The sequence below is a fragment of the Gymnogyps californianus genome, chromosome 6 (genome assembly GCF_018139145.2).
Source record: "Gymnogyps californianus isolate 813 chromosome 6, ASM1813914v2, whole genome shotgun sequence".
Lineage (NCBI taxonomy): Eukaryota > Metazoa > Chordata > Aves > Accipitriformes > Cathartidae > Gymnogyps > Gymnogyps californianus.
Genome location: NC_059476.1, coordinates 29,427,283 through 29,454,335, shown reverse-complemented (window position 1 = coordinate 29,454,335; position 27,053 = coordinate 29,427,283). Strand labels below are relative to the sequence as shown.

The following is a 27,053-nucleotide window of genomic DNA, read 5'->3' as shown; positions in this document are numbered from 1 at the left end:
TTGCTTAGTTGCTGTGTCCTGATTTGCTTTGTTATGAGGTGCTAATAGTAGCTATTTAAAACCTCCTGAGCCAGTGTCCCAAGTGATTAATACAGAAACTGTCCAGCTAAGTCTCTGTGGAAAGTTCATCAGAATTTTCTTTTCATGGGTCACAAACATTGATGGATTAAATCACACAAAAAGCAATGTTAACAAAAGAAAATTTTCCTGAACAACAATGAAGTTTGTGTGCAAAAATCTGTACTTTAATATGGGCTAACAGTAGAATTAATTATGACGAAATTGTTGCTATTATTACCACAGGTTTTTATTATTATTGTAGTACCTTAAATGCACAGTGTGCTTTATAAGCTTGGATGAGACAAGTTTCTTTTCCTAGATGAGCTTACCATCTAGGTCAGACAAAGTACAGAAGGTAACAGTGAGTCAAGAGAAATGACTATTTGAGGAGAGATGGATTTACATGGGGTTCGGGAGGGAAGTCTACGCTGGAATTTGGAAGAGAACCACATAAGAATTCAGAAACTGCCCAAAGCAGTAGCATATGGAAATACACTCAGTGTGCCTTCGCTATGTGTTCAGAGATTCCCAAGAAAAAATGAACCATGGAGGTACAGTAACACATACGGATTGGTCGACTTTACATCTCAAAATACTCATCACACATGAAAAAGTACTGAGAAACTGCCTATTAAAGGCATGACTATGAGACCAACCAATAGGTACGCAACTACTTCCTTCATGTCCCACTTCACTCTTGAAACAAATCAGTTGCATGCAAAATCATCACAACCCTGTTATTTGAAATATTGCCCTGCAAAATGAATGTTTGGAGCTGAAAAGAACACTTCTATAGCCAGCAGTTTCTATCTGGCCATTCACGGGAATAGAGCAAGGAGCACAGAAAGGTAATAGTAACAGTTCTGCAACTCTCTCACTCTGTTTTCTGAATTGACTGCCTCAGTAGTATTCATCTTACCAGTGAAACAACGCAGGACTACATTTATACCGTGTGACAGCCCAGAGTGCAAAGACTCCTAAGATACAAATTTCGGGAGGGCAAATTAACTACTGCGATGAGATTTTTTTTTTTTAATAGTCCAAATACTAAGCAACTGCTCCATAGATCTAGGCTACAGGTCTATTTTCATGGGGTTTAGTATGTATAACAAATGGATCAGGAACACATTGTATGCATCTTTTTTTAAACATGAAACAGCATGATGATAATGTAATTAGTTGTTCCTTTTCTGTGGATAAATATACCACTCCCACCTCCACTCATAGCTCCGCTAAGGAAAATATCTGGTCCTATAGCAAAGTAAAGCTAGGAATCTCCAGCATGTATCTTGCACATCAGAAAGCAGAAAACATGACAAGGCCAGCGAGAGGAGTTCTTGCTGCAAATCAGACTGCTTTCATTAGAACAACTAGTTTAGAATAAACTGACCACTTTCTGTACAGGAATAAAATTCTTTCCAAGGCTGTTGGACTGCATGAAATTGTAAATAAAATGTGAATGACCTTATTCTGTCTCTGCTGTGGTGAACTTTGTAGGCCTGAATTCAAAAGCACAATGGCAAGTTTCCAGCTACACCTAACCATTTAAGCAATCACAAACTGCAAAAGGATGTTTCAAGACTGCTTCTCTTGTTATCAAAAGTGCACCATTGAGTAATGAGATTGTCAACAGAAACTGACAAACCTTGCTTCGGAAAAAACAATCTGTTCACCAATATTGGTACTTCATACAATACTCTATGAATAGTTCCCGCCCATACTTCTTGCTGCATTTTGCATTTTCAATCTCAGACATTACAAAAATTAAGATAGGAACTTAGCGTTCAGTGCAATTGGCCACAACCCCTTGAAAAATTTAGCAAAATGTTAGCAATATGAATAATGATGATAATTCAGATGCAAAACAAATATTTTGGGCCTTCTAATGAGGATAACTTTTTGGCCACAAGACCGGTGGCTTTGCAATTAAGTTAACTACTTTTCAGTGTTTACTTTTGTAGCTATCTATCACTACAGCTATCCAGAATGCATTCCTGTGAGTCCTGGATCAGTTATTCAAATAAAGGGCTGTAGTCTGGTGGATTCTTCTGCTGTCCACATGGCTCCAGTAGTAGCTCCGCACCTGAGGATGTGATGATTTCTTCCTAGAAAGATAAAACCAATTAAAATATCACAGGTCTAAGTCTTTCCCTATCTTCTAAGAAAAGCAACTGATAGCAATAAAGACCATCACTCCACTGTAATTGCTAACCAATTATGAAGAAATGCTTGATAAAATAAGTACAGACCAGCAAAGAGATCCTATCAACTATTCATTTTCTTCATGCTTTATCTCGTACTTATGCCAGTAGTAACTTGTGCTAGTATCAAATAGTGAAATCAAACAGTTGGTGTACAAAAAAGGCTGTGATTTGTACTATCTGTAAGTTGCTATGCTACTTAAGAAAAACAGCTACAGATGCCTATAAAGGATGTTCTCAAGGGTTAATTTAACAGATATATGCCAGTCCTACTATGCTACTTCCATAGTCATTGGGATGAAAGAAGTTTCCCCAGGCAGACTGAGCAAGAGCTCAATGTTGAGTGCTCACACACAACAGTAACAGCTTTCTGACTGATTATAGAGAGGTGAAAGATATTAACCTTGCTAGGGTAAAGACAGTCTTTACAAATAGCACCTATTCTCATTAATTAAATACCCACATGCCAAGTCTGTCATTCCAGTAATTGATTACCAAGATGAACACAAAAAAACTTACTGGAAAAGTAGAGAACTTGGTCTTTGCACTTATTCCTAGAGTAATGATAGTTCATTTTTATTTTTGTAGAAGTTTAAGATTTATAGATGCACCAAATGAGCCAGAATCCAGAATTATATTGACTAAAATAGCAGTCCTTCATCTGAAAGTTTAGATCCAAGTTATGGCTCTATATATGGGCCTAACATTTTTAAAACTTATCTAGTTTCTATTGAAATTCAATGCAAATTTGGTGCCCGATTTCCTCAGAACACATGCAGGCTCCCAGTTGTGGTTCCTTCCCAATCACTACATCAGACTGAGAATAAGTTCAGAAAGTTGCTACCGAAATTAAATGCTTTTGAGAAGGTTATGAGGAAGTAAATACAAAGATTTAGCAATGATCTTGGATATGTTATTGCTGCTTTCCACATAGTATTTAAATGCAAATAGTAATAAGAGAAAATGCACACTCACACCCTCTTCTGTAAGAAGTTTGTTCTTCCAGCTAATGGTTACCACCCCCTTGTATCTGTCAGCTGAGTTGCATGAGTGACCTCTTCTTAATTTTTTTAAATCAAAATGGAGCAATTTTAGATGAATAAGTATAAGCAACTAAAAAAGTAGTTATGCCAGTTATGCCAGCCCTGCTCATTTTGACTGAAAGTGAAAAGGACCCTCAAAGACAAGTCCATGCAACGTTTGGGGTGGGGAAGTGTACTCTTGCTAAAAATAGTCCTGAGGAAGCAGCAACTTTTCCAAACAATACAGCAATAGCTGCAAGAGAAAGTGTGCCTGCAGCACAGCCACTTGTATAAAGATTGCATAGTTGGTTACCAGAAGGCTTTGGGACACTTGACAATGTACTTCACCAGAAAGGGCAGGCAGAAAAGCTTCAAAGAAAACCATGTGAGAGACAGGATAAGATGCCTCCTGAACTGATTGCCAAAGACACCAGTTTTAATATAGCTGTTAAGCTAGACAGTTAAAAGAGAATTGTGTGGTGACATTAAAGGTGAACCAGTTTCTCTGATAGGCTTACTACAGGGGGAGCTATTAACTATTATCAGGGGACACCTAAGAAAACTTTTTTTTTTTTTTAAATGTCAGGAACTAAAAGCCATTCTGCTTCTGACAGGTGCCCTACTGCTGTCTATAAATAGATGTGTTTCTAGTACAGTGATTGCCTAGGATGAGCTGTCATGAAAATATAGGAACATAGCTGGAGCAGAGATGGTTGGAACTGGTTGTCACCATCACCCCCCTCCAGGAGCACAGGGGATACTCCTTTAGCCAGAGCTCCTACATCCAATGCCTGATAATCTGCATTTGAGGTGTTGTATGTGTGCTTTTCTTTCCCTGACAAGGCCCTGGTTAGACTCTTTCCAGTTGTACTGGGTCTGGCTGGGATGGAGTTAACTTTCTTCACAGCAGTCTGTATGGCGGTGTGTTTTGAATTTGTGGCTAAAACGGTGCTGATACCACACTAATGTTTCGGCTATTGCTGATCAGTGCATGCACAGCATCAAGGCTTTCTCTTTTTCCCACTCAGGCCCTGCTGGCAGTGAGTAGGCTGGGAACAAGCGAGAAGTTGGGAGGGAACACAGCCCAGTTGGTTGACCCAAACTGGCCAAAAGGATATTCTGTACCATATAATGTCATGCTCAGCAATAAAAACTGGGATAGAGGAAGGGGGGGGCAGGTTTGCCTTCCAAGGTGGCCATTGAGAGACAATTTCATCAAATTAGGGAAGGAGGTATTTTTTGGTCAGATGTGACACCTACTCTCCTCCCATGTGGAAATGTAATTTGTGGAAGTATGTGATGGTGATCTGTGAGGGGACACTAAGGCAACACTGAAGAGATGTTGCAAACTAGCTGAAATAAAAGAAAGATTTAAAAGAGAAGGGAAATTAGAATAAAAATAATCTCTGCTTAGTGTCTCTGAGACTGAATACTGAAAAAATTAAAAGCTGTGAAGAAAAGGAGGAGCAAAAAAATTAATAGAATTAGTCTGAGACAAGAGTGAGAAAAGGATAAAAAAGGAAAGGGAACTAGAAAAGAGAGGATGAAGAGAAATTGTGAGGGTGGCTAAGAAAAAAGCAGAATTAAAACTGATGAAGATGGGGAGAGATGCAAGATGATGAAAACAACCTACGCTATCAGAAACAGTGCTACTGTTTAGTCACAGTCTGGCAACAAGAAACACAAGTTAAAGGCAAAGTAATTCAAACCCATCTAAAGTCAAAGACGAGCAGTAAATTACTCTTGTAAGATTGTTTTGGATAATAAGGAATGACCCTTGGCACATCCCTAAAAGAGAAACCCCCCATGTTCCCTTCTTTACTGCAGGGGCCCCACTCCTTTGCTTTTGCACGTTACAGCCCTCACATCAAAGGTCAAAAAAAGCTGAAATTTCATTGAAAGACCTTTCTATGGTATTTCCAACCCAATTTTGCACAGCAGAGAGGCTCAAAAAGTGTTAGCTCTGTCAGCCCTTATTAGTCCATTTTTAGCCCAGGAGAGCATGCATTGCATAAGAATCTGCTTAGAAGGGGACACAAATACATGCTGAAGCATTTGAAAGAAGGGGAAAAGCCTTCTGATTCATTGCAACAAAAGACACAAACTATAAATGTTACAGCTAGGCTTACTGTAGAGTATATACGTATATTCTTTTCCCCGCTATGTTTACTACTACTTTCCAGTGTGGTTTCAAATTACATGGTGGTTCTTTAAATTATTAATCCATTCCACTCAGCTATTGATCTCTACCTAGCAAGCGTTACCTTGTGAAAATCAATAAGATCTGTCAGTGTTGCATGTCGGTTTGGATCTACCCCCAGGAAGCTGTAGAAATCCCCCGAAGCATCAACCAGGAAGTGTTTGAACCCACTTTGCTGGCGATAAGACAACGCATAGCCCCAGATTTTCTCACTGACTCGCACCAGGAATGTTCCTTCAGATTTATTCATCAACAACTCTTCTGCCTCCTGGCGGCTGATAATACCTGGCAAGAAAAAAACCTACAGTTAGGCAGATAACAGGTCTGTCAGAGTAAATCAAACGCAACAAATACAGAGCAGAAGTGAAATTAAAATGCCGTAACTTCTCAAGATTGAAATGTTTATAGGAGGAGTTAGAGCTATGGAGAAAACATTTATGCTATTTGCTTCTGAAGGATAGCTATAAGAGTTTTGATGGAGTCTGATGGGATACGCTTTTTAATTATCTGATTAAGAATTGTTTTCTCCCATCCTTACTGCTTTTTCAAAGGAAGTGCATAAACGCAACTGGCCTATGAGACCAGCGAATTCTGTACAAGTGATCATTTAGCAGACTAGCATGGTTTGGCATTGCAATTCGAATTTGCAATACACTGCTGGTATTTGCAATTGTATTACAGTACTTCTGACTGTGTTGCCGTACAACTGTTTTATAGGTCATAAAGAAGGAACATAAAGCAAGTGCCAGGAGAAAAAGCATTTGTCTGCTTTCGTACATCCATACACACACACATCCATAGATACACATAGATGAATTGGAGCACAGAGAAATCAAATCCTGCAACTAACAGAGCTGCTAACTGAGATGGGTATGTTAGATTACTTATTCACAGGCTTGCATTTCTAGGGAACATTGTCACAGAGGAAAACAAGAAACAAAGATCACAGTCCTTTCCTTCTGGGACCTTTCAGGCTTAATATTAGAGTAATAGTCTCCTCCAGTTAAAAACTGTAGCTATGAGCTAAACAGAGTACCAACATAAAGAAAAGATTGAATATTTTATTTGTTGACCAGAAGTGAGCTCGTCTTTACAATTCATAATGAACAATAATGAGTTATGCACCTTGCTCTGGGACAAGAGAAGACAAAATCAGTTGGGGCTTCTTGCAGTATGTAACTGTCATCCTGTGGTCATTCTCTCTATAAGCCAGCTTACCTCTCTGGACAAACTCAATCAAGTAACAAACTCTCTCCCCATATCCTGGTCACCAAGCAGTTATTTTATAGGTGAATTCATTCCTTTGCTGTATGGCAAACTTATTTGTCAGGGCAAAAGAAGGATCACAAATTCAGATTTTCAGAGTAAGCAAGGGAAGAAGTTTAACAGGAGTAGAGCTTTCAAGAACTTTCCCATTTTATTCATCTGTGTTGGAAAAATCGTCATCTCTCTTTTTCTTTCTGATCCTAGGACACAACACTGAAGTTGCTGGTACTTCCGCTTGCAAACTGGGTATAACAGATAAACCCTGTTCTGATCACACCCCACGTAAACGGTGTGATCAGAATTGCACCCAAGCACTGAACCAGGTCTTACCATCCACCTAGAGAGCCTGGTTCCAATTTGTCTGGTAGGCCTAGAGGACAGTAAGCTCATGTCTCATAATTATCTGTGAAATACCAGATGCTCACTTTAATCAGGAACAGATGTTGAATTAGGCCATCCTGAATGTGAACGAGGCACAAATGTCAATAAATAATATATGTACATGTTCCAAAGTTACTCACTGTGAAGCTAAACTTTCTCAAAACAATATATGTAATATTTAATGGAACCGCTTGTCATCGTAGAATCCTACACATGTCCTCGTGATATATCCATGGAGTCCAAGTGCTGAAAAGCCACATCGTTTTAGTGTAATAATAACCATAGCTGAGGGATTACCAATTCGTACAAAGAAGGGCCTACCTGAAAGACCAAAGTTTGGGATGCTAATTAAGCCCACAAGGAAAATTATGCCTCTGGGAGACGTAGGAAGGGACTGAGGAGATCTGGGTCCTAAAAGCAAGCACTGTGTGATGTTAGGAAAGACAGAAAAGCAGCTCCTTCTTTCAGTTTTTGTCTAATTTAAGACAATGAATTTCTTTTACAGTTTTACTTGGTGCAACGATGAACATGACAAGGACTCAATCTCAGTGGGGCTCAGAGGTCCCTACTGAAATACTCTCAGTGCTAAGAAGAAACATACACGTATATACTCTGCTGAATGACGTACAATTCTCTTTTCTGGAAGATATTACATCATCTTTGCACCAGACATGCAAAACAGGCAGTAAACATGCAAACATATGCATTTGTTTAGAAACAGCATGCAACTGCTCAGCCAAGTGTCAATTGCTGCACTTTGGAAAACTAAAAACAGTTTTATTGGAAGTATTCCAACATGAATTGTTAAAAATTCTTGAACTCTGTTCAAATGAAAAGATAGTACTAATATGAATCCATATGATACAGCATATTATGTGAAGCTGTATCACTAGATCCAAATACCAGGTGCCACATGCCAAGAATTACACAAAAATTGATTCTGAAATCACACTATTTGTTAATCCAGTCTTCTCTCAAATTGCTCTAATTTAAATATACAATGAAAGGGTTTATTAGTGATTATGATGCCTACTTCCTTGACAAATCTCTGCTAGAAATACATGTAGATGAGCCACACTAAGAAGCTCAGAGCATTCAATGATACAGGAAAGGATAAACAGTTCCATCACCAGCAAATACTACATTAATTCCAATAATCAATATTTATACTGTAATTCTAGATTGAAACCATGCTGGTAACTTTTGGGACAGGAACTGGGTGCTGTCTAAGCAGTGTCAGAACTGTTATGCAGCCCTGCTAGGGAATGAGGTGGCCTAGACAATTTAGCACCTATCAAAATATAGGGTTTGTAAAAAAAGAGGGTTTGTATTATATGGTGAACATTATTCTTAGGATATTTTTAGGGTTTGAATGACCATCACTATCAGGCATATAATATGAAATTCATTTAGCATCGATTAGTTTAATGCTAAACAATCTGTTCACCCGCTCTCAACTCCCACCAGTAGAGCTAAAACACTGCAGGCTCCCACATGATGTTATCTTCTTTGCCAGACCTTATTTTTGTTCTGGGCGCTTTATATCATTGAGTAGGTGAGAAATGCTACATTGCTCACAGCCAAGTTCTTTTTTGTTTTAATTCTCTTTTCTGCTAAAGATGGTGTAATAAATTATCAGCCAGCTGCTTTCTACCCTTTTTCTCTCCTGATTCTGTTAACAGCACATGAGAAACCATCTCTCCCCACCACCTCCTCCCTCTCTCTGCCTCCCAGTTATTTCCTTTTTCTCGGGTTCAATTCTTCAGTGGGTGGTGATTGCAGCAATGAAAGTCTCCCTCCACCCTTTAAAAAACATTATGCTGTTCTCAAGACAACTAGAAAATGAGTGGCACTGCTCACTCCTGAGACGGCTGTAAAGAAACAGACATCTGTGAAACCCCTACATGAACATTTAAAATTGTGTGAACTGAACTCAAGAAACTTTGGCTTCCCAAGGCTCTGGTAAGAAGTTTAGAATCACCGATGCTCTTATTTGTGCTAGTTAGGACATTAATTGGAAATATTATGTGGAAAAGAAACCACTGATGCTTTGAAAGCTAATTTTCCCCTCTCTCTAATTCTTGCTAATCTCTTAAAAAAAAAAAAAAGAAGGCAACATCTTCACTTGGTGTAAAGCAACCCTGTGTCAAAAGCAGTAATCCTTTCACGTAAGGAAAGGACAACTTTGCAAATCCGTCATTTAAATAAATACCTCACAATTAATCAATTTATCATCAGTATCATAATTTTAACTCGTCATGTGGCCAAATACACAATAGCATATTTGGACAGCAGTTAGCTACCCCACTGAAACTCACTTACATCTTCTACCTGTCATGCCAAATAATTTCTCTCAGAGTATACAAACTGCTGTTGTCTATAACAAACTGTAAAAGAGCAGCAGGGTTTTGACTGGGAGAGGATCAAAGGTGTAACTAACTCCTCTTGAAAGCATGGAAACCCTATCAGCTGGCTTGAGTTTTAGCCCCCTGCCCCCCAAATTCACTGCATGCATCTATCACGTTACATGCATCTACCTGTCCACTTTAAACATTCTAGTTTTGCAATGCTTATACATATTAACATTTTGGATTCTTAGCAAGAGATAACATTTTGGAAGACAGTTATTTCAAATCATAGGACATTCATCATCAACTGACATGTTCCTAATTAACAGCTTCATTTTTAAATGCAGTGCCCATAATGACAATTTGTAGATGATAGGCAAGTTTTAACATTTTTTTTTGTAATTATGTTCTTTTTACTGCCACCAATCTTCCAAAAAGGAAAAAGAACATCCTAACATTTAGAGTATATTAAGCTCACATGGGAACTGGAGAGTCCATTATGAATTCAATGGGCACAGCTAAGAAATCTTGATGCTGCCTTCCAAGTTTACAGCAGCCTCAATAGCAGAAAACGCTATTCTGAAATATTATGCAATGACACTTCAGCTTCCCACTCTTCTCGCAGCCGTATCTTACATACATCCTTGAGTGAAACTCAGGAGATGAAATACATAAATATTTGCTAAGAGAATGCCGTAACAAGCACGAATCCAAACTAGAAAAGCTGACAAGCTTTGCCAACAAGGCAAGACTATATACTAGAAATCTAAAATTATTTTTTTGATTATACAAATCGTTACATCATGTGCATTGTTGTAATCTACCAGTGGTCTAATGTACCATGTGTAATAACAATGTCAATATTTAAAGATAATTTGGCCTTTAATGATCGATATATTTTTAATATGCATATGTGCATTTATATATGCCAAGAGGTTGACTAAGATCAGAGGGACAGCAGGTACAAACACAGCCCAGAAGCATTCATTTACCCTTCTGCAATAGAAGCTATTTGCTTAGCTGATGTTTTCTCTTTTCATATTTTTTCATTAGCTTGATCTCAAACACTCCAGTGCATGAGGTTTTACTCACAGAGCAAAAGCGTCACAAATACTGGCAGGAATAAATATTAATGAGAGCATTCATGCCAAAAGTGCTTTCATGACCATTATGAAAAGCCTTCTATTTCATGCAAAATTGATTTGTTGAACAATTATGAATATTCACAGGTAATCAATGAAGAGGAAAGAGACTCATCCTGTTTATACAACTTAAGACATCTAACCGGGGAAGCGTGTGATTTAGGTCACCAATCAAAATTAGGAGCAGGATCCAAAACACAGAGAAGCCAATATCAGTATCTGTTTTGTTTTCAATGGGATTAGATCAAAGCCCATATGAATACAAATATTCCTGGCAATCATTACATGAATAATTCACATGCTAGAGGTCATACTGACACATTACACCTAGAGCAAGTGTAAACAATAAATAAATGAGTAAACACAAGGAATTATGAGGAATTAGCAGATAACTCCCGAATAATGTAAAGGACTATATTTGTTCAATTATACAGGCAGATCTAAGCAGTAATTTGAAAGATAGTGACAAAATGACACAAGGGTTAGAAGGATCAGTTTGCTAAGCACCAGACAATCCCTTCCACGTTTTGGAACTGAAAAACTGAGCTAGACAGACGTACTACTATAACTATAGCATTTGGAATAAAATGTTTCCCAAAGGGAAATAAACAAGCAAATTTTCCAAAAACTTCCAAATAAATTTCCTCTCTCTGAGACAATTTGAGAATCAAAAGTTGGATTACACCTCATCTTGCAAAAAAGCTGAAACAAGTTTCAGAACCAACGGCTATAAAAGCCTGAAAATAAACTTGAATAGAACCGATTTTAGGGTCTTGGGTATTTTTAATCAAAACAGAAAAGTTCCAGTTTGAGGAGAGGAAAATATGTCATAGGTTTTTCTGCCTACATCATTATAACAACAAAAATCATGCAGCTGGAAGTAAAGGCCCAACCTACTTGGGACCAAAATATGAATAAAGGCAATCAATTTTGAAAGAAATAATCAGAAAAGTAAACAGAAATTCAGAAGGGATTAATCCAACTGCAGCCAGTATGGTTTAGGAAGATCTGACAGCCTGTGTTAGCATGCCAGCATTAACATAAACCACTGTCAGGAAGTGCAAGCACAGCTTGTAAGAACACTAGTCTACGAACCTAATGGAGGAGGTCATAGATTTCAGAGCCCACAGCAAAGGAAGATACACACGAGGAACAAACACAAGCTAAGATGAAAACTGAAGCTGGGTAACTAAGGTTTAGAATAAATCTGACCTTTTTTAAATCCCATAATAAGGTGGGACAGTAAAGGCTTGAAACAAACGTTCAAATGCATGACACTAGCAACCAGCTCTAGTCTAGGAGAAGGTGAAAAATCCAGCTCCTTCAACCACTCAGAAAGATCAAAACCATAAAAGCAGGGAAAATGAAGTGATTGCTTCCCTGCAGTGCAAGAACTAGAGCAGCTCTAGTTTATGCTCTCAAGGAAAAGCAGTCTCTACATCACTCAAAGCAATAGTTTCCTCAGGTTGGCTTTTTCAACTCTTTCCCACAGGTGCAAGTCTATATGTGGACTCTTAAGCTGACTGAACATACTTATGGTTGTTCATTGGGAAGGACACAATTAATCTAGAAAACTATGATGTCTAGACTGAATACTTTATGTTATCCTTGAGACTACCGATGTCACGTATAATTTGAAGAACACTGTTATCTGTTACGGTGGTTTATGGACTGATCTGCAACTGAAATAGCTAAAGGATAATGTACATATCTAGGTCATACCTTGTCATTTCTCTGGCATTTACAGCAGGAGTAGCATGCACAATTAATACATGCACAAATATTTGCAGCAATAGGATCTTACAGTCTGCCACTATTAAAAAGGTTTCATCCTCTCCTTCTCCTTCCTTTTAGTCACAATACTTTTTTGGATAGTGCAACAAAACAAATAGTGAAAGAAGAGATCAACAGTATTGTGTGAGAAAAGCTATGGCTGAGAGATAACAATAGCTCTGCGTCTGCTATTTCAGAATAGAAGCAATAAAGACTGAAAAGCAAAGCAAGGGAGTAAATCAAAGACGGCTGGTAATAGCAACAAAGCTGTTGAAGCTATTCACCATCTGCTGTTAATGCAGGATAAACTCACATGGGACTAGATCTTCAAAAGAGTTCTGTTCCCATTTAGGCATCAAAATAAATGGCCAAGTTTTTAAAAAAAAAAAAAAAAAGGCACAATGACTGTTTGTTTTTTTTTTCCAAAACCTGGCCACAAGTGTCATGGCAAGAGCCCAAGAGCCATGGGGTGCTGAGTTCCTATGAAATGCTTTTCCTACTTATAGCTGGTGTGAGAATGCAGACATTTCATGCTGTGCTGCATGTTGGTAATCTGATTTAAGTCCTAGTAAGAGCACAGTATCCATAATGTTACTAAGTAAGGGGCCATAGGCCTCTGTGCTGATAATAGAGAAAAGATGTGCAATAGGTCACAAAAAGCAAAACCTAAAATATGACTAAATATACTAAAACCTTCCTGTCCGCACAGAACTGCAATGGGAGGCAAAGCTGAGATGTATTTAGAAATCAACAGGTAAAATGCACATTTGAAATACACTGGCCATGTCACAGATAGGTTATCTGAGTACTCAGCGGTCACTACGGGGCCAGCCTCCTCTCTGAGCTACATAGGCAAAGTGAAGTGACACGCGTTAGGGAGCCTCTGGAGAAATCTTTCTTTGTTCCACATTCACCATCTTTTCTTCTACGCAAGCTCAGGAGCAATGCATGCAGTAACATACCTAAGATAGAGATAAATCTGGGCTGTTGAAAGGTGAGCAGGAGTCCATTGCCCATTCTTCACCATTCCTCTCCTTTGTAACCATCCTGGTACATTTAAGATACACGCAGAATTGGGAAACAGCACATCAGTGAATCTCAGCTACCTCCCCAGTGGGCCTTGCTCAGTATGGAAAGTATGCTCTGGGCTACGTACAGACATGTATAGAAAACCAAGGCCCAGGGGAATAACATTTTTCTGATGGCAAGAGATCCCTTCAGGCAAGGATGAGGCATATTGATAACGTACCATGCCCTAAACAAGCTCTCCTTGAAGACTTATGTGGTGCATAGGACTATCTTGAGCCTCTATACACAGGAGAAATTCACCAAGGACAAGTATCATAGGTAAAACCATATAGGCCTGTTTTGTTGGGTTTTTTCTTTCTTTTTTTTTTTTTTTAATATGGATTCATCTCTCTGTTCTGTCAGGATAAAGCAGTTCTTAGAATAAAGAAAACTCAGACCACAGAAGCTTTCTTAATTCCCTAAGGCTGAGATTCTTTAAAGCAATTAAAAACCTACTGAAATTCTGAAGGAAATGGGTGCCTTAGTCCCCTGGGAATCTTTGAAAATCCTGTCTAAACAAGTAACGCAGTTATAATGGGTATTTTTCTTCAGGTTTACAGAAAATCAGATGTGCCACATCCATTGTTGCCAGTGTGGTTCACAGTTAATTCCCTATGCACTCTGCAGAAAATATACCCCTTAATTGTCTCCTTTAAAGTTCATTCTATATCCAAACTATCAAATACTGTAAAAACCCTTTATACTCATCAAAATATTTACACCATATTCACTAACAAGCAGTGCAGCACATAAAAGATAGGCGTTTGCATTACTTGTCTGAATACACCACTGGTATAATAGAGCTATAATTTTTTCTGTTAATGTCTCCTCAAAGCATAGTGTTGGTTTCTTTCTTTCCTTCCTTTCAGATCAGCCTATAGAATGCATTAGCCAGGAGGAAAACGAAGATTTCAAACTCTCTCTTCTCTTTGTACATTATTGTCACCTATCAGAGAAGAAAAGGTAGCACAAAAGACCTTTAACGTTTTATCTTATATACATATTTCCTGATTTTTTTCTTTAGAGATGGGCTTTTCTGACCTGAAATCCCTGCATTAAACCTCTGCTACTACCCTTTAATTTTTGTGAGTGTTCTTTTCTTATCTGAACAGCTTCTGAAAAGAAGCTTATTTAAAAAAATTGAACAGTTAACCATTCCATTTTCAGTGGTTTCTCAGACTACATTCTCTGTGTGTAGTTTACCATGCATGATCAGTAAATTGACAGAAATTTAGGGGCAAGAATATTTAATTTTGTATGGTTTTCACTGACTAAAGTTGGAAGCGTCTATGTTCTAGTAAAGTCAATGGAAGATCAACAAAAGGAAGGTTCCAAGCACCTAAATAGGATGCCTAACATAAATAGTACAAATATTCTTGATAATGATGTTTTTTTCTTCGCTGATAGGATAACTTGAAAATAAGAAAGTGGCTTTTTAAAAAAAAAAAAAAAGAAAATCAGTAAATACTTCCGGGCCTATACAAGCATCCTGGATGCTATTATAGATAGTTGACATTTCCTGCAAAGAGCATGGAAAATAAGCGTATTCATGAGGATGTCTGCAAACTCCAAAGAAGAAACAAACACGATTTGAGAAAATATCAGTACACTAATCCAAATAGGGAACTTTGTTACAAATATTATTCCTGTAGGATGTGTTCACCTCCTTACAATACAGATGGGATTGAATTTTTATTTCTATTATGTGTTAAAAGGATAGCCAACTATACAGACTCTATCAATAAACTTTTGGGATAGGCGTGTGTTGTGACACACGCAAAGTAGATACTAAGACCTTACTGTATTCTTCTGAAACGTTAAAATTTGCTTAATCAGTAAAGCACACAGAAATACGTCACTAGAGCAGCCTGACAGGGCTAGAAATAGTACAGTGGTGTAATACAAAAACACTATAGAGCAAAGAAGCTGATTTAAGCTCTGATCCTGGTCCAGCAAAGAGAAACACATCTGTTCTGGTACAATAGTCACTGATACTGTGTTTTGTGTGAAAACTGAAAAGCGTGGCAGTTTTTTAGAAGGTTAGTGGCCAGTATTCACCATCCTTTGTCCAGGCAGACAAAATATTTGCAGTCATTCAGTCTTGGTCTTGCAAGCAACAGGGGAAAAAGAAAGGGAAATTCTAGATTGTGGGCATCATTTGCAAGCACTTCTTATCCACTTCACCTGTTTACATTACTCACCTTGTCACTTCTCATTTAAATCCTCAAATTTTGCAGAATTTGAAAATGAGAGCGAAATCGTCTGGTATGCAAATGAGATCTAAATCAAGGAAAAAGATGAGAAAGCTAATCTGTGAGAGGAGAGGATGAGAGAGCAAAAGCCATCCTAGGATCTATTTATGTTCTCATAACTCCAGCCATCGTAAGTCCTTGTTCCTCCTAAATACTTCTGAGGGCAGCATGGACATGAAAAAACATGGAAGACTGAGCTTTTACCAAACCAACTGCACAAAACAAAACAAAGCCCACAGTGAGATTTTTGTTTGCTTTAGATTTGTGTAAAAAGGCAAAGCAGAAGAATTAGTTAAAGGCAGTCTCTTTGTAGCCCCTTCCTGGCTTTGCACAACCCATTCTGAGGCAACACTGCCAGATGACACTCCAGGGGGAACACATGGACCAAAGACAGGAATAGTGCATGGAATAGCACTACTACTAAATAGCTTTGGCGGGGATGACATTCCTGCAGAGACATGGTTTCAAAGGGCCCATTACTGGCTGATGGATAGTTGCTGAAGGAGAGTTGGGAGGTACAGTTCTGAACACACAGAAAATGCGAAAAGTTTGTGAGGTTGGGGGGAATTCTTTCTTGAATCAAAGGCTTCTTTAAAAAAGAATTTAAAGAAATATTCATATAGAAGTAGAAATTATTTGCAAGTCAAAATCATCAATCGCTGGACACTCTAAACGCTGAAGGCATTAGAATCAGGATTTCGTGCAAGTTCTCTGATTTGCCATGCAGTCTGCATTTGGAACTTAAAAATCTACACACCTGCTCACTTACTGCGTGTAAATGTTACCATTTCCCACTTTCTGCAAGTGGAAGACAAGTATGAAGAATTGCAAGTGTTAAAACTACTGTCAGTCTCAGAGAGCGCTTTTGAAAAAGACATGTCTCATCAGATTTGGATCAGCTTGTCGCTTCTCCATTCACTCAATTGTGAATACATGGATGCTTAGGCAAACAATCATTTATGTTTGCAAATGCAGACTGGATCCTTTGTGTAAGCAGCCCCTCTTCTAAAAACATGGCCACATTTAAGGAACAGAGAGCAATAATGCACGTTCAGTAAAAAAGCCCACTATGGTTACCCCATCATTTGCATGCTCTATCATGAATATACCACTTCTAGAGGAAAACAGGGGATTTAATTCAGTGCCCATGAAATACTTAATGTCTAGGCTGTGACTATGACATTATACTGAATAAATGATATAATAAATCAACATAAACTCTGGCAGAACAGTTAGGGCCTGATTTGCTTTTGCCTTGTATGTTGTGCAGTCATTTATTCCGGGGCAGTTTTGTGCCCATTATACCCATTTTTCCATCATGTAATTGAGTACAGAAAATATACAGAAATTAAAAAATCAGGCCCTTGTCCACACAGACTGGACTGAGAGAACCAGCTGCCAAAAAGCTTTCTAATAATAATAGTAATAAATCACTGAGAATTGTAATATGCTATGATTCCATATCAAAAGGAATACGTAAGACACCAACATTAAGTCCTAGTGCAGTTTTCCTGTGCCACTGTTGCCATAGCTGTAAATACCTATGAAACATAGCCACTGGATTTACTAAATGAAGAAAAGGAACAAATTACTTAGATAATAGGAAGCTACTGGCAAATTTCATCAAGCCAAGTGAGAAGTAGCAAAATAAACAAGAAGATGATTCTTAAATCATGAGTTAATTGCACTGGAGGCTGCATGATGCAGAGATTGACTATAAAAAGACAAAAAAAAGCAAAGCAGCCAGATCTATATCACCACATTTTATGGGTACTCCTGCCTTTATCAGAGCATCTCTAAGAACCATACAAAAAACCCAGGAGGGAAAAACAGTGCATTCAGTCATGAGCTAAATTATAAAAAGCCTGCAATTTTTAATGGTTAAAACTCAGAGAAAATCAGCAGTGCTGCTTTCTCAAGCTCATCCCTAGGAAAAAAGAAAAAAAAAAAAAAAAAAGAGTCATTCTCAGGCATTCTTTCCTTCTCCACATTGCCATAAAGCTTGTCAATATTTCTCATATAAAAGCAGTATAATTTCTTCATTACAAATACAAAGTACGTTTAAGAATATCTTCAATACGTACTTAAGTTTTTCACAATTTTGGTGAATTACGATAAAGCCCAACACTTCAAATTTGGACTTAGAAACTGAACTTACAGTCTTTATTAGAGGGTTGACATATTTTATTTGGGTGCAATAAAGCAACCGAAAATATAGATTACAGCTTCAGGCAAACAGGAAATATACCCTAATCCTATTTAGAATAAACCTCAAAAAAATAAATGAGATGTACTGAATGAAAGCACATTTTAAGAACATCTGAAGAACAATGATCATGCTAGTGGTATAAAAAGGAAGACAACTGGATTGGCTTTAGACTAGCAGATGTCACTGATACTTCTATGGATCCAAATAGCTTTCTATATGATGCATCTCTGCAGTAGAAATAATATTGAATAAATACTGAAATTACTTTCCATAAAGGCAATTAATTTGCAGGTCTACCTAAAACAAACAAGCTTCACAATTACTACTGTGAAACAGAGAAGTAAGATTTTGACATGAGTAAGGACTATTAGTTATTAAAAATCTGCTTGTATGTAAACTGAAAACCAAATCTCTCCATATACATCCATACTTAGCAAGTTTTATGCAAATGTCACATTTCTGTGAACAATTGAACAACTGAATAGTGTAATACAAAATGCATGGCTGTGTCGGAAAGGTTTTGTAATTCTACTGGTTAACAACAGAGAGGTGATATCTGGATTGATCGTGTTTTTGAGCATTAGGAATGTTCAGAGCCTTCTTCGGGAGTCTTCCTGGCATATTGCTAGTTTAAATGGCTTTATTTTATGCTAGTATTGATTTGTCATTCAGTACACTGGGAATGCATTATGAATACAACTTCATTAATTTAGTGGTCTCACTGTAAGAGCATTTGCCCGATGAATGGACACTGAAATGTCTAGAAGTTAATTGAGTTACATGGTAGTAAACAAAATATCACATTACAGCCTCTGACAAGCTGCTAATTTGCTAGAGTTGCTAATGTTTTCCACTGGCCTTTTTATATTGATACTGATTTGTATTGATGTACCTGTGCTATTTTAATTTTCATTTGCTTTTTATCTGAGTATATGAAAGTTAGATTTTAATTCTTCATTGCATCCAACAAGACTCATTAAACCTCTAGTTCGACCTCCAGCTCCATAAGCAACAAGAGTTGACTTTTTGATTCTGGGGTCCATTCTACATCAGCCCTAGAAAGGCAGCCCAAGGCTCATTCAGGTGGGCAGGGACCAGAATGGCATCGTCACTAGGGTGCAGTAAGCTCCAGCTTCTCTCTTCCCATGGTATGTTTCCTTGTACCTTATGACATAGCTGAGGGTTGCTGTATGCTCCTGGCATGAAACTATTAATTTCAGGAAGAACCTAGACTATTGTTATAAACTTGGCCCACAGTTTATAGCCAATTTGACACACTATCAGGAATATGCTGAGTAGATATCAGCTAATAATGGCAATTATATAGCGCAATTGGCTCTGCAATCACCACAACAATTTGTGAGTATAAGGTATAAAAACTTTTCAGGAGGCCTTAATGATAACATTCTTGATTGTGAATTAGACAGAAGAAAAGCAGTTGAATGCATTCTCAATTAGTTTTTAAATAATAAAAAACCCCTTGGTTATTAACAAAAATACATCCTCCACTCAAAAATAACCGATCAACCCTTCTCCTTTTTATAATGAAATTAATAGATGCAAAAACTAGGAAAACTTTACATATATACAAATATATGTATATATTAACAAAACTTTACAAATACATACATGTGCCCATGATGGTCTTCAAAAGCACATATATCTTACAGCTTACCTAGAACACTGTAATCTCATAGGTGTTGAAGAAGCTGTCAAGATACATTTTCCATAAACCTAAATGACAACTGTAACAGTAAATCACAGTGTCAGTAGAGCTCACTCAATAGAAGGAGAAAAATAAAAGTCACAGTTAACATGGAGCCCTGGAATTCAAATTTTACAGCTGGTGTTACAACAGATAACTAAGCAGAAAATATACTGCGTTCTTTGCTTTTCATGCTTTTTTCACAGGTGAAGGAAAATGTTTTTGCCTCAAATATATTCCATTTGAGTAAGGTTTAAGAATGCATACATTTTTTAGGTCCATTAGCAGTCAAATCTGAAATCTATTTACATCTGTGAGAATCTTCCAGATGACATCACTGAGCTTAGAAGAAATCTTTCTGCATGTTTTTTAATCAAGTAATCATTAGAACTTTTATTGCTGAAAGGGATACAAATTTAAATCATGCTATATCTGGAGTATTTTCCCATATTCAAATTAGAATAGCAGTTCCAGATAGATTTCTACAAAGCAGTTTGATTGTGGTATTTTCTGTAAGTACTTAAGAAACTATACTTCTTTATCCAGCTGAAAGAAAAATAAATCTAGGGATAATATTGATAACTAATTTTTCTTCTCATACACTTGGCTAGATTTGGGAACTTTAAGCTAACTTTGTTAATTACAGTGCTTTCTAGCTGCTTGCAACATTCTCGCATATTGATTTAGTGTACTGTTCCTCAGGGGAAAAAGTTACCTTTAATCACTCAATAAAGTGAACCAGACACTGAAGCACTGTTGAAAGTCAAATGAGAATAACATTGGGATAGTAAAAACTTCATGCCTAATAAGCGGCAGTATAATAACCATGTGCAGCTCTTACAATGATCCAGTTCTGGACATCCTCTGGGGTTTGACCCAGTTCTCAGTTAAGCCACTAAAAACCAGCCGCTAAATAGCCTCATTTCCTACCAGCACTGGAATTAAGGTATGCGAGCTAGCAGCGAGGCTCAAACTCACAGCAGGATAATCTGAATTAGGTGTTTGAAGCCACTACTTAGTAAGCAGAAATGGCTTCAATGGCAGGACCAACTTCATCTGAGGTTCTGAAAAAGTTACAAACAGAAGCAATCAGAATTTTTTACTTAATTTCTAATACAAAGTCTGGAATTAAAAGTCTTTCGTTTATGCTAAATTTCATGAATGGAACTATTCCAGTTTACATGATAAGAGGATCTGACACAGACAGCAAGTGTGCAGAATCATTTGTTGCTACTGCCATCTTAGCTCTCAAAGCTTCTGTCCCCACCCTGTAAACAGTAGCATGGTTAAGAGAGAAAAGAGGAGAGGGAGCTCTGTCCCATGACTAATGAACTATTACTTTCTTGTATCTTGGATTGAAATATCTATAAATGTTTGCAGCTCACTTCCAGTACAAAAGATTCTTTTTAACAAGCGTACTGGAATGAATTTACAGTAGCCACATGCACTCATGAAAGATCCACGCTGTATTTAGTTGTGAGAAGCAGTGGTAACAGCAGCGGCAGAATGTTCCATGGAAGTATATATAATTTAGATCTGAGTCCTCCCTATCATGGATTAAGAACTATTGTGTATTATATTACAGATGCTAATCTTGGATAGAGAGGTACGGTATGATCCAGTCGGAGCAAATGCTAATCAGCGTGCTAATGTGCATAACTCTTTTGGAGTTTTACCTCTTAAAAAGACTCATGAGTTTGTGATTTGACAGTCCTATTCACTGAAAGGCCAGGAGAAGAAGGAAGAACTGACCTTTCTGAAATCCAAGAGGGAAGAAAGGGAGCTGTTATTCCCTTAACTTTTGCAGGGAAAGGGCAAGTTTATGTTTCCCACACTCCACCTCATTCTGCCTCCAGAATCACATGGTGAAGTTGCACATACGGGTTAGTTGCCTAGAGAGTCGCAGAAATCTCTTCCCTTTGTTTTTGTATCATCTCCTACTGTTTATCTCCTGTGATGAAAGCAGTTTACGTGTCACAATCTGCTCCTAACTGGGTGAACTGGAGTTAAGCTAAACCAGCAACACAATTTTGCGCAGTCGCATGCTTTTCCCCCCTGCATGACTACACACCATACCTGCTGATACTCTGAGAGAGTTGTGTTTGTTTAGCAGGAAAATAGCATTATTTCAAAGGAGCTGTCAAACTAATAACTTGTAATCTTTTGCCTTGAGGCTGGATCAATAGGACTGCGGTTTCAATACTTTGCATAGCAAGACAGAAGGACCAGTAAGAAGGCCATCTTCTGGGAAACCAGTAAAATTTTCTGACCTTGGGTCTGCAAGTATTTACTGTGCTTTAAACAGAAAATACTGCAGATAAAATAATAAATAACAGTCTAGCATAAGCTGAAGAAAATATATGGAAGCCTATAAAATAGAAAGCATGTTATTGTAAGTGTGCAGACAAAGGAATAAGAGCTGGAGGCATGGCTGATACACAGTTAGATATGGACCAACAATAAGCAGGAGATCAGCAATTCACCCAAGACTAACAAGGTTCTACCCAAGACACCCGCGGTATGCTAGAGGGGGTGATCAGGAAACATCCAGATACAGCACTAAAAGATGCGCAGTATGAGCTGTATGTCTTGTGCTGGTACCGACTGACATCTAAGTGCACCTTGTGCACGGATAAACTAACCAACCAATTAACACATATACAGCTGACACTGAAAGGAGAAAGCATGATCCAGCATGTAAGGACCAGACTACAATATATGTAAAAGGGTACCATAGCTCAGATTCAGGCTGCTGGACAGGTGCACAAGGCCTTCTACGTTCGCTTTGGTCACCATAAACAGTCATCATAAATTCTTCCAGTGTTAGCATAAACAACCTTTGTAGATGTCAGGGCCTTTTACTTGAATCTAACGTTCCTTGTTTTCTTTAAAATGGGTCATTTTTAAGTCTTTATCTATGATTTCTTCCAAATAACTCATGGTCTTATATCACTTGGTTTTTAAAAATGATTCTTCATTTCCAAACACTAACAGCAGAGCTGTCCATTCAGGAACGCCTCTCCTTTTTGTTTTATGTAATGTGATAAAGAAAGCCTGGCTGAAGGAACTGCAGTAAGAGAGACGTGTACTCACACACAGTCCAGCTCAATAAGACGACAGAACACAGAACTGTAATGTAAAATTACAGGTAAATACATTAAGCTACCACAATGGCTTAATAAATGAAATCATAATTGCTCACTATGTCATGGTCTAATAGTAGCACATGGAGAAGAAAATATTAAAGTGTTTTAAAGGGGGCACGAAGTCTTCAGAATGTAATGCAATTTGATTTTCAATAGCAACATTTTTTTTCATTAAGAGATTAATAAATTCACCTGGAAGTAAACTCTATGAAAAAGCTGGTGCATATTCTTCACAAATGCAAAGAATTGTCTGGCACAAACTTAAACTTGAAAGGACTCTTTTTTTTTTTTTTTTTTTAAATCTTTAACTAGCAGTGCACTGTATGGGCACTGCACCTGACCTGTTTGTATCCATGAAACCATTAACACTTCATCAAACTTGTTTCCCTTTTGTGGTCACATGCTCTTTATTATCTCTCATTTTTAGTGTCTACAATACCTGTTCAGAAAAATTGCTGCTTTCTATCTTTAGAACATGCTTAATCTTTAGAATATAACTTCCAGTTAAAAAGCAGTCAAGAAGGACAATGTATTGTAAATGAATAAGAAAGCTCATTTCACATTAGCAATTAGCCTATTTACATTAATTATTCAATTGCCTCATTCTACAATTTCCCTGCCACTCTTTTGTGTTTCCTTTCTCCTTGCAGCATGTTACAGCTCACATTACCTCACTTTGATACTTTGCTCCCTTCCAAGGGGAGCCAGGAGTCTAAAACATTTATTTTGTTTGCTAATAACCTGTTTGTGTAGACACTTTGGAACTGTAATGGCACTAGAAAAACAATTCCAAAGCCTTCAAAAGAACTGACAGAGTGAAACAATCATTATGACCTAAGTGGAATGAATCAGTATATAAAGGATCATCTTATTTCTCAGAAAACAGCAAAACATCTCTCATTTCTTAAGGAAGAAGCTGAGAACTGAATTAGAGCCGATGAAGTATTTGGGTTTTGTCATATGTTATGCATCTGACTTGACTCGAGACATCCATAATCAAGTACCAGAATCTACCATAGGATCTAAACACTTAACTCCAAATACTGTACTATCTTTGAAAAACACTATCAGAATGTCCAGTAGTTGTTTGATAGTAATATGTTCTGGAAATATAAAAAATAGTGTTCCATCTCACAGTAAGTAAACAGATGATCATGGCTCTAATAACTATGTGTAAATCCGCCCATATAGAGAATATATATATATATATATATAAAACTGCAAGGACAAACTGGTTCATGTACAGTGCCCCAATAAAACCTGCATGTGTAGGTTATAAACATTACTGCTTTATAATTATTTCTAATTAAAGTAACATTACAGTATTATCACTATTTAAAGGCCATGGTGCAAAACCAGAGTGAGCCTATCATCAGTCCTCCAAATGCTAGACACAGATTTTCCAGCCTGACTTGTCTCATTCAGTGTTTAGCAACCCCTTTATATAATACAACAGAGGGCTCTCATTCATCCTGCGTAACCATTGTGATATGAATATGATTCATCTCTGTGTCTGAATTCAGCAGCGATGAAAAGCACAGGACTAAGCAGCCTTGGAAACTAATGTGCTCTGTTTAACCACAGAATAGGCACAATAGGGGTGACAGCAGTGCACGCCTCCCCACTCAGGCCTAACAGTATGCCTCAGCCCATCTTCTAATGTAGGGTTATGTGATGAGAGCGTAATTTGGTGTCCAAACTTGTTCTGTATCTGTTCTTCCTGCCCAGATTCCCAGCAAAGGTAACACTCATTCCTAAAAACGCTTTTGGAGAAATCCACACAGATTAGGAATGATGATTAATACCAAACGACTGAGGCATTACTCGTTTTACACAAAATCAACCAGGTGGCAATAACTATCAGCCTGTGTCGACCTGGGTGTATCCCTGCAGCAGTCACAAGCCACAAAGTCTACAGACACTCAAACTGCTGATCACAACTGTGTCGGCCCTCTCTCTTTGAGAACAGGCTGGCAGAGTAGAAAACAGAGAAATCTATTTGATAAAGAGCGTAAGACATAGTCTCTTCTAAATCTATCCTCTCGAAAGTCGTCTTTTTTTTATCTTTCCCAGACAATTGTTCAAAATAAATTTTTATATTCTGCAACTCTTTTCTAATCTCACACTTCCCCTTCTTTGTTTACTTGCATAAATTAGAGACCCAGAGCTGTCGTGCAAATGTGTGCAAGATAACAGGTACATTGTAATTGACAACTTTTATTTTAGCTGTTTTTATCATTTGAGTCAGGAATTCTGATTCCATTCCAGATGTTTCCCAATCACAGGATGTTTTAGATACCAAGCTTTGCATACAGCTGTTTTTTGGATGTGTCTTTCAAGGCCTGTGGAAGACAGTAGAAAAGCTCTCATTGAATTCCGAAGATTTTCAACAAGATCTTCTATCTTTTTCCCAACAAAGTACCCCATCAACAACAATTCTAGAAGGGGAAAAAAATCCCAGACCCTCGGGGCTCAGTTTACTGAAGCAGAGAATCTATCTGTGCACTTTCTCAAATAGAAGTAAAAGCTAGATAACGATAAAGCAGTGAACTAGCAAATAGATCATTAATATCAAGAAGGCTGTACTTCTGTTGGATTTACAACACTTGCTTTACATTCTTCCTAACATGCATTTATTGAATGATTGGAAGGTTCTTCTTCAAGAGCAGAAGAAAAAGTGTGCTTTTACGTTCAAAGCAGCAAACTGTATTCACTGTTAGATGTTTTTCAAACCAAACCACTGCCATTTCCGTGTCCCTTAGAAAATATTACAATACAAGCTATATTTTATAAGATATATTTCCCACTGTTCAGCTATAACAATATGCCCAGTGTTGCCACTGCTGTTCAAGGACTCAAAATCAGTAGACCTTCAGAAATAGTAAGTCTTGAATCCTTTACTGAGAGCATCTGATTTGCAGAACCATTGTCACTATTTAGGTCTGCTAGATTTTCCTCTTGAAAACAAGTTTCTTCCTGAAAACAATATTAGCCATCTGAAATTAAACCTTGATCTGTAAACATTTGCAACATGATCCTGTTAAACTGAAAATTGTCTTCCCTGGCTCCCCTGACCTCAGGGATTACCCAGCTTCTGCTTCTCTCAGCATTTTTGAATCCATCCTTCAACTTGCTCTGATCAGCTTCTTCACAGCTTGCCACTCCCTTAGCTAGTAACTGCACTGCCACCCTGACTTCCCTTGATAAAACAGTTCTCCACAATAGGAACCATGCTACTGCAATTATATTTTAAAGGTACAACCTTTAGGGCAACTACCTCATGTTTCCAGATCCGTGACATCAGCCTCTGAACTTTCCTTTCGACCTGAAGGCAAGTAGAGATCTGATAGTGCTACAGTAGATGCTTAGCAAACGTGCATACAGCCACCTCACAGACAGGCAATGAATAAATTCCTCATTTTGCCATACCATATTATACTCACTATACATCTGAGAGATCCCTTTTATATCACGGATAAATAACATCAACAATCATAAAACCTTGGTCTCAACTAAAGCTGGGGAAATATTTAGAGATCAGCCTGCCCTGCAAACAGCAACACTCTCTTATGTTCTGAATGGAAAATAACCAAATGCAGAAGAGAATATGTGAGAACAAAAAGTCTAACATCTGAAGTTAAAAAAAAAAATCAAAAATATCAAAAATAACAGCTGACAAACCAGTGGGAATGGAAAAAAAAATGCTGAAACAGGTTTCAAGCAAAAGAGAAAGGTTAAAGGACAAATGAAAGACAGAGCAAACAAATGGAAATATTACCTGTTTCAGCCACCAGCATCTTTTTGTTAAATACTTATGGGAGGAAGAGGCCTCTAGTTTTGCTGCCATATGGAATTCTATTCCCAGTGTCTTATGCCTGCAGTAAACTGAAAACTACAATTTGCTAATGTCTGTGATAGAGTTTGGCAAAACTCTTCAACATATAGGGAAGGCTTGTAACTTTACTTGGCATGGGTCGCACAGAGGTTGAAAAGAAAATTCCAGTTAAAAGCTCAACTTGGCCAAAACAATGAGCGTGTCTCCTTTTCTAGCCCTTTTGAGACAGACCTCCCATCCTAAACACCAAACTACTTCCCAGCTTTCAAAGTGCACCAGCAACTGAGATCTTGGCAAAGCATGTTCTGAATTCAGATTTACAAAAAAATTTCATACATCTTGATACAACATTAGGATGCCCTTGTAAGTTAGATTCATCTGCCCATATTCATCAATTAGCAGGTAAGAAATCAGAAGATGATTATTAACTTCCTGGTTATCAAAA

The 27,053-nt window shown here is 37.8% G+C and overlaps 1 protein-coding gene across 2 annotated transcripts in view; it reads right to left on the bottom strand.

Annotated features, from left to right (window-relative positions):
- Positions 1-2,047: 2,047 nt before the first annotated feature.
- The window catches only part of SH2D4B (SH2 domain containing 4B), a 66,193-nt gene continuing 41,187 nt past the window's right edge, over positions 2,048-27,053 (bottom strand). For both annotated transcript variants that reach the window (XM_050899303.1, XM_050899304.1), the window contains 2 exons: positions 5,548-5,768; positions 2,048-2,165 (listed from right to left, as the gene is read on the bottom strand). In XM_050899303.1, the coding sequence (XP_050755260.1) occupies positions 2,073-2,165; positions 5,548-5,768 (314 nt within the window). In that variant the 3' untranslated portion in view covers positions 2,048-2,072. The remainder of the gene's footprint in view (positions 2,166-5,547; positions 5,769-27,053) is intronic.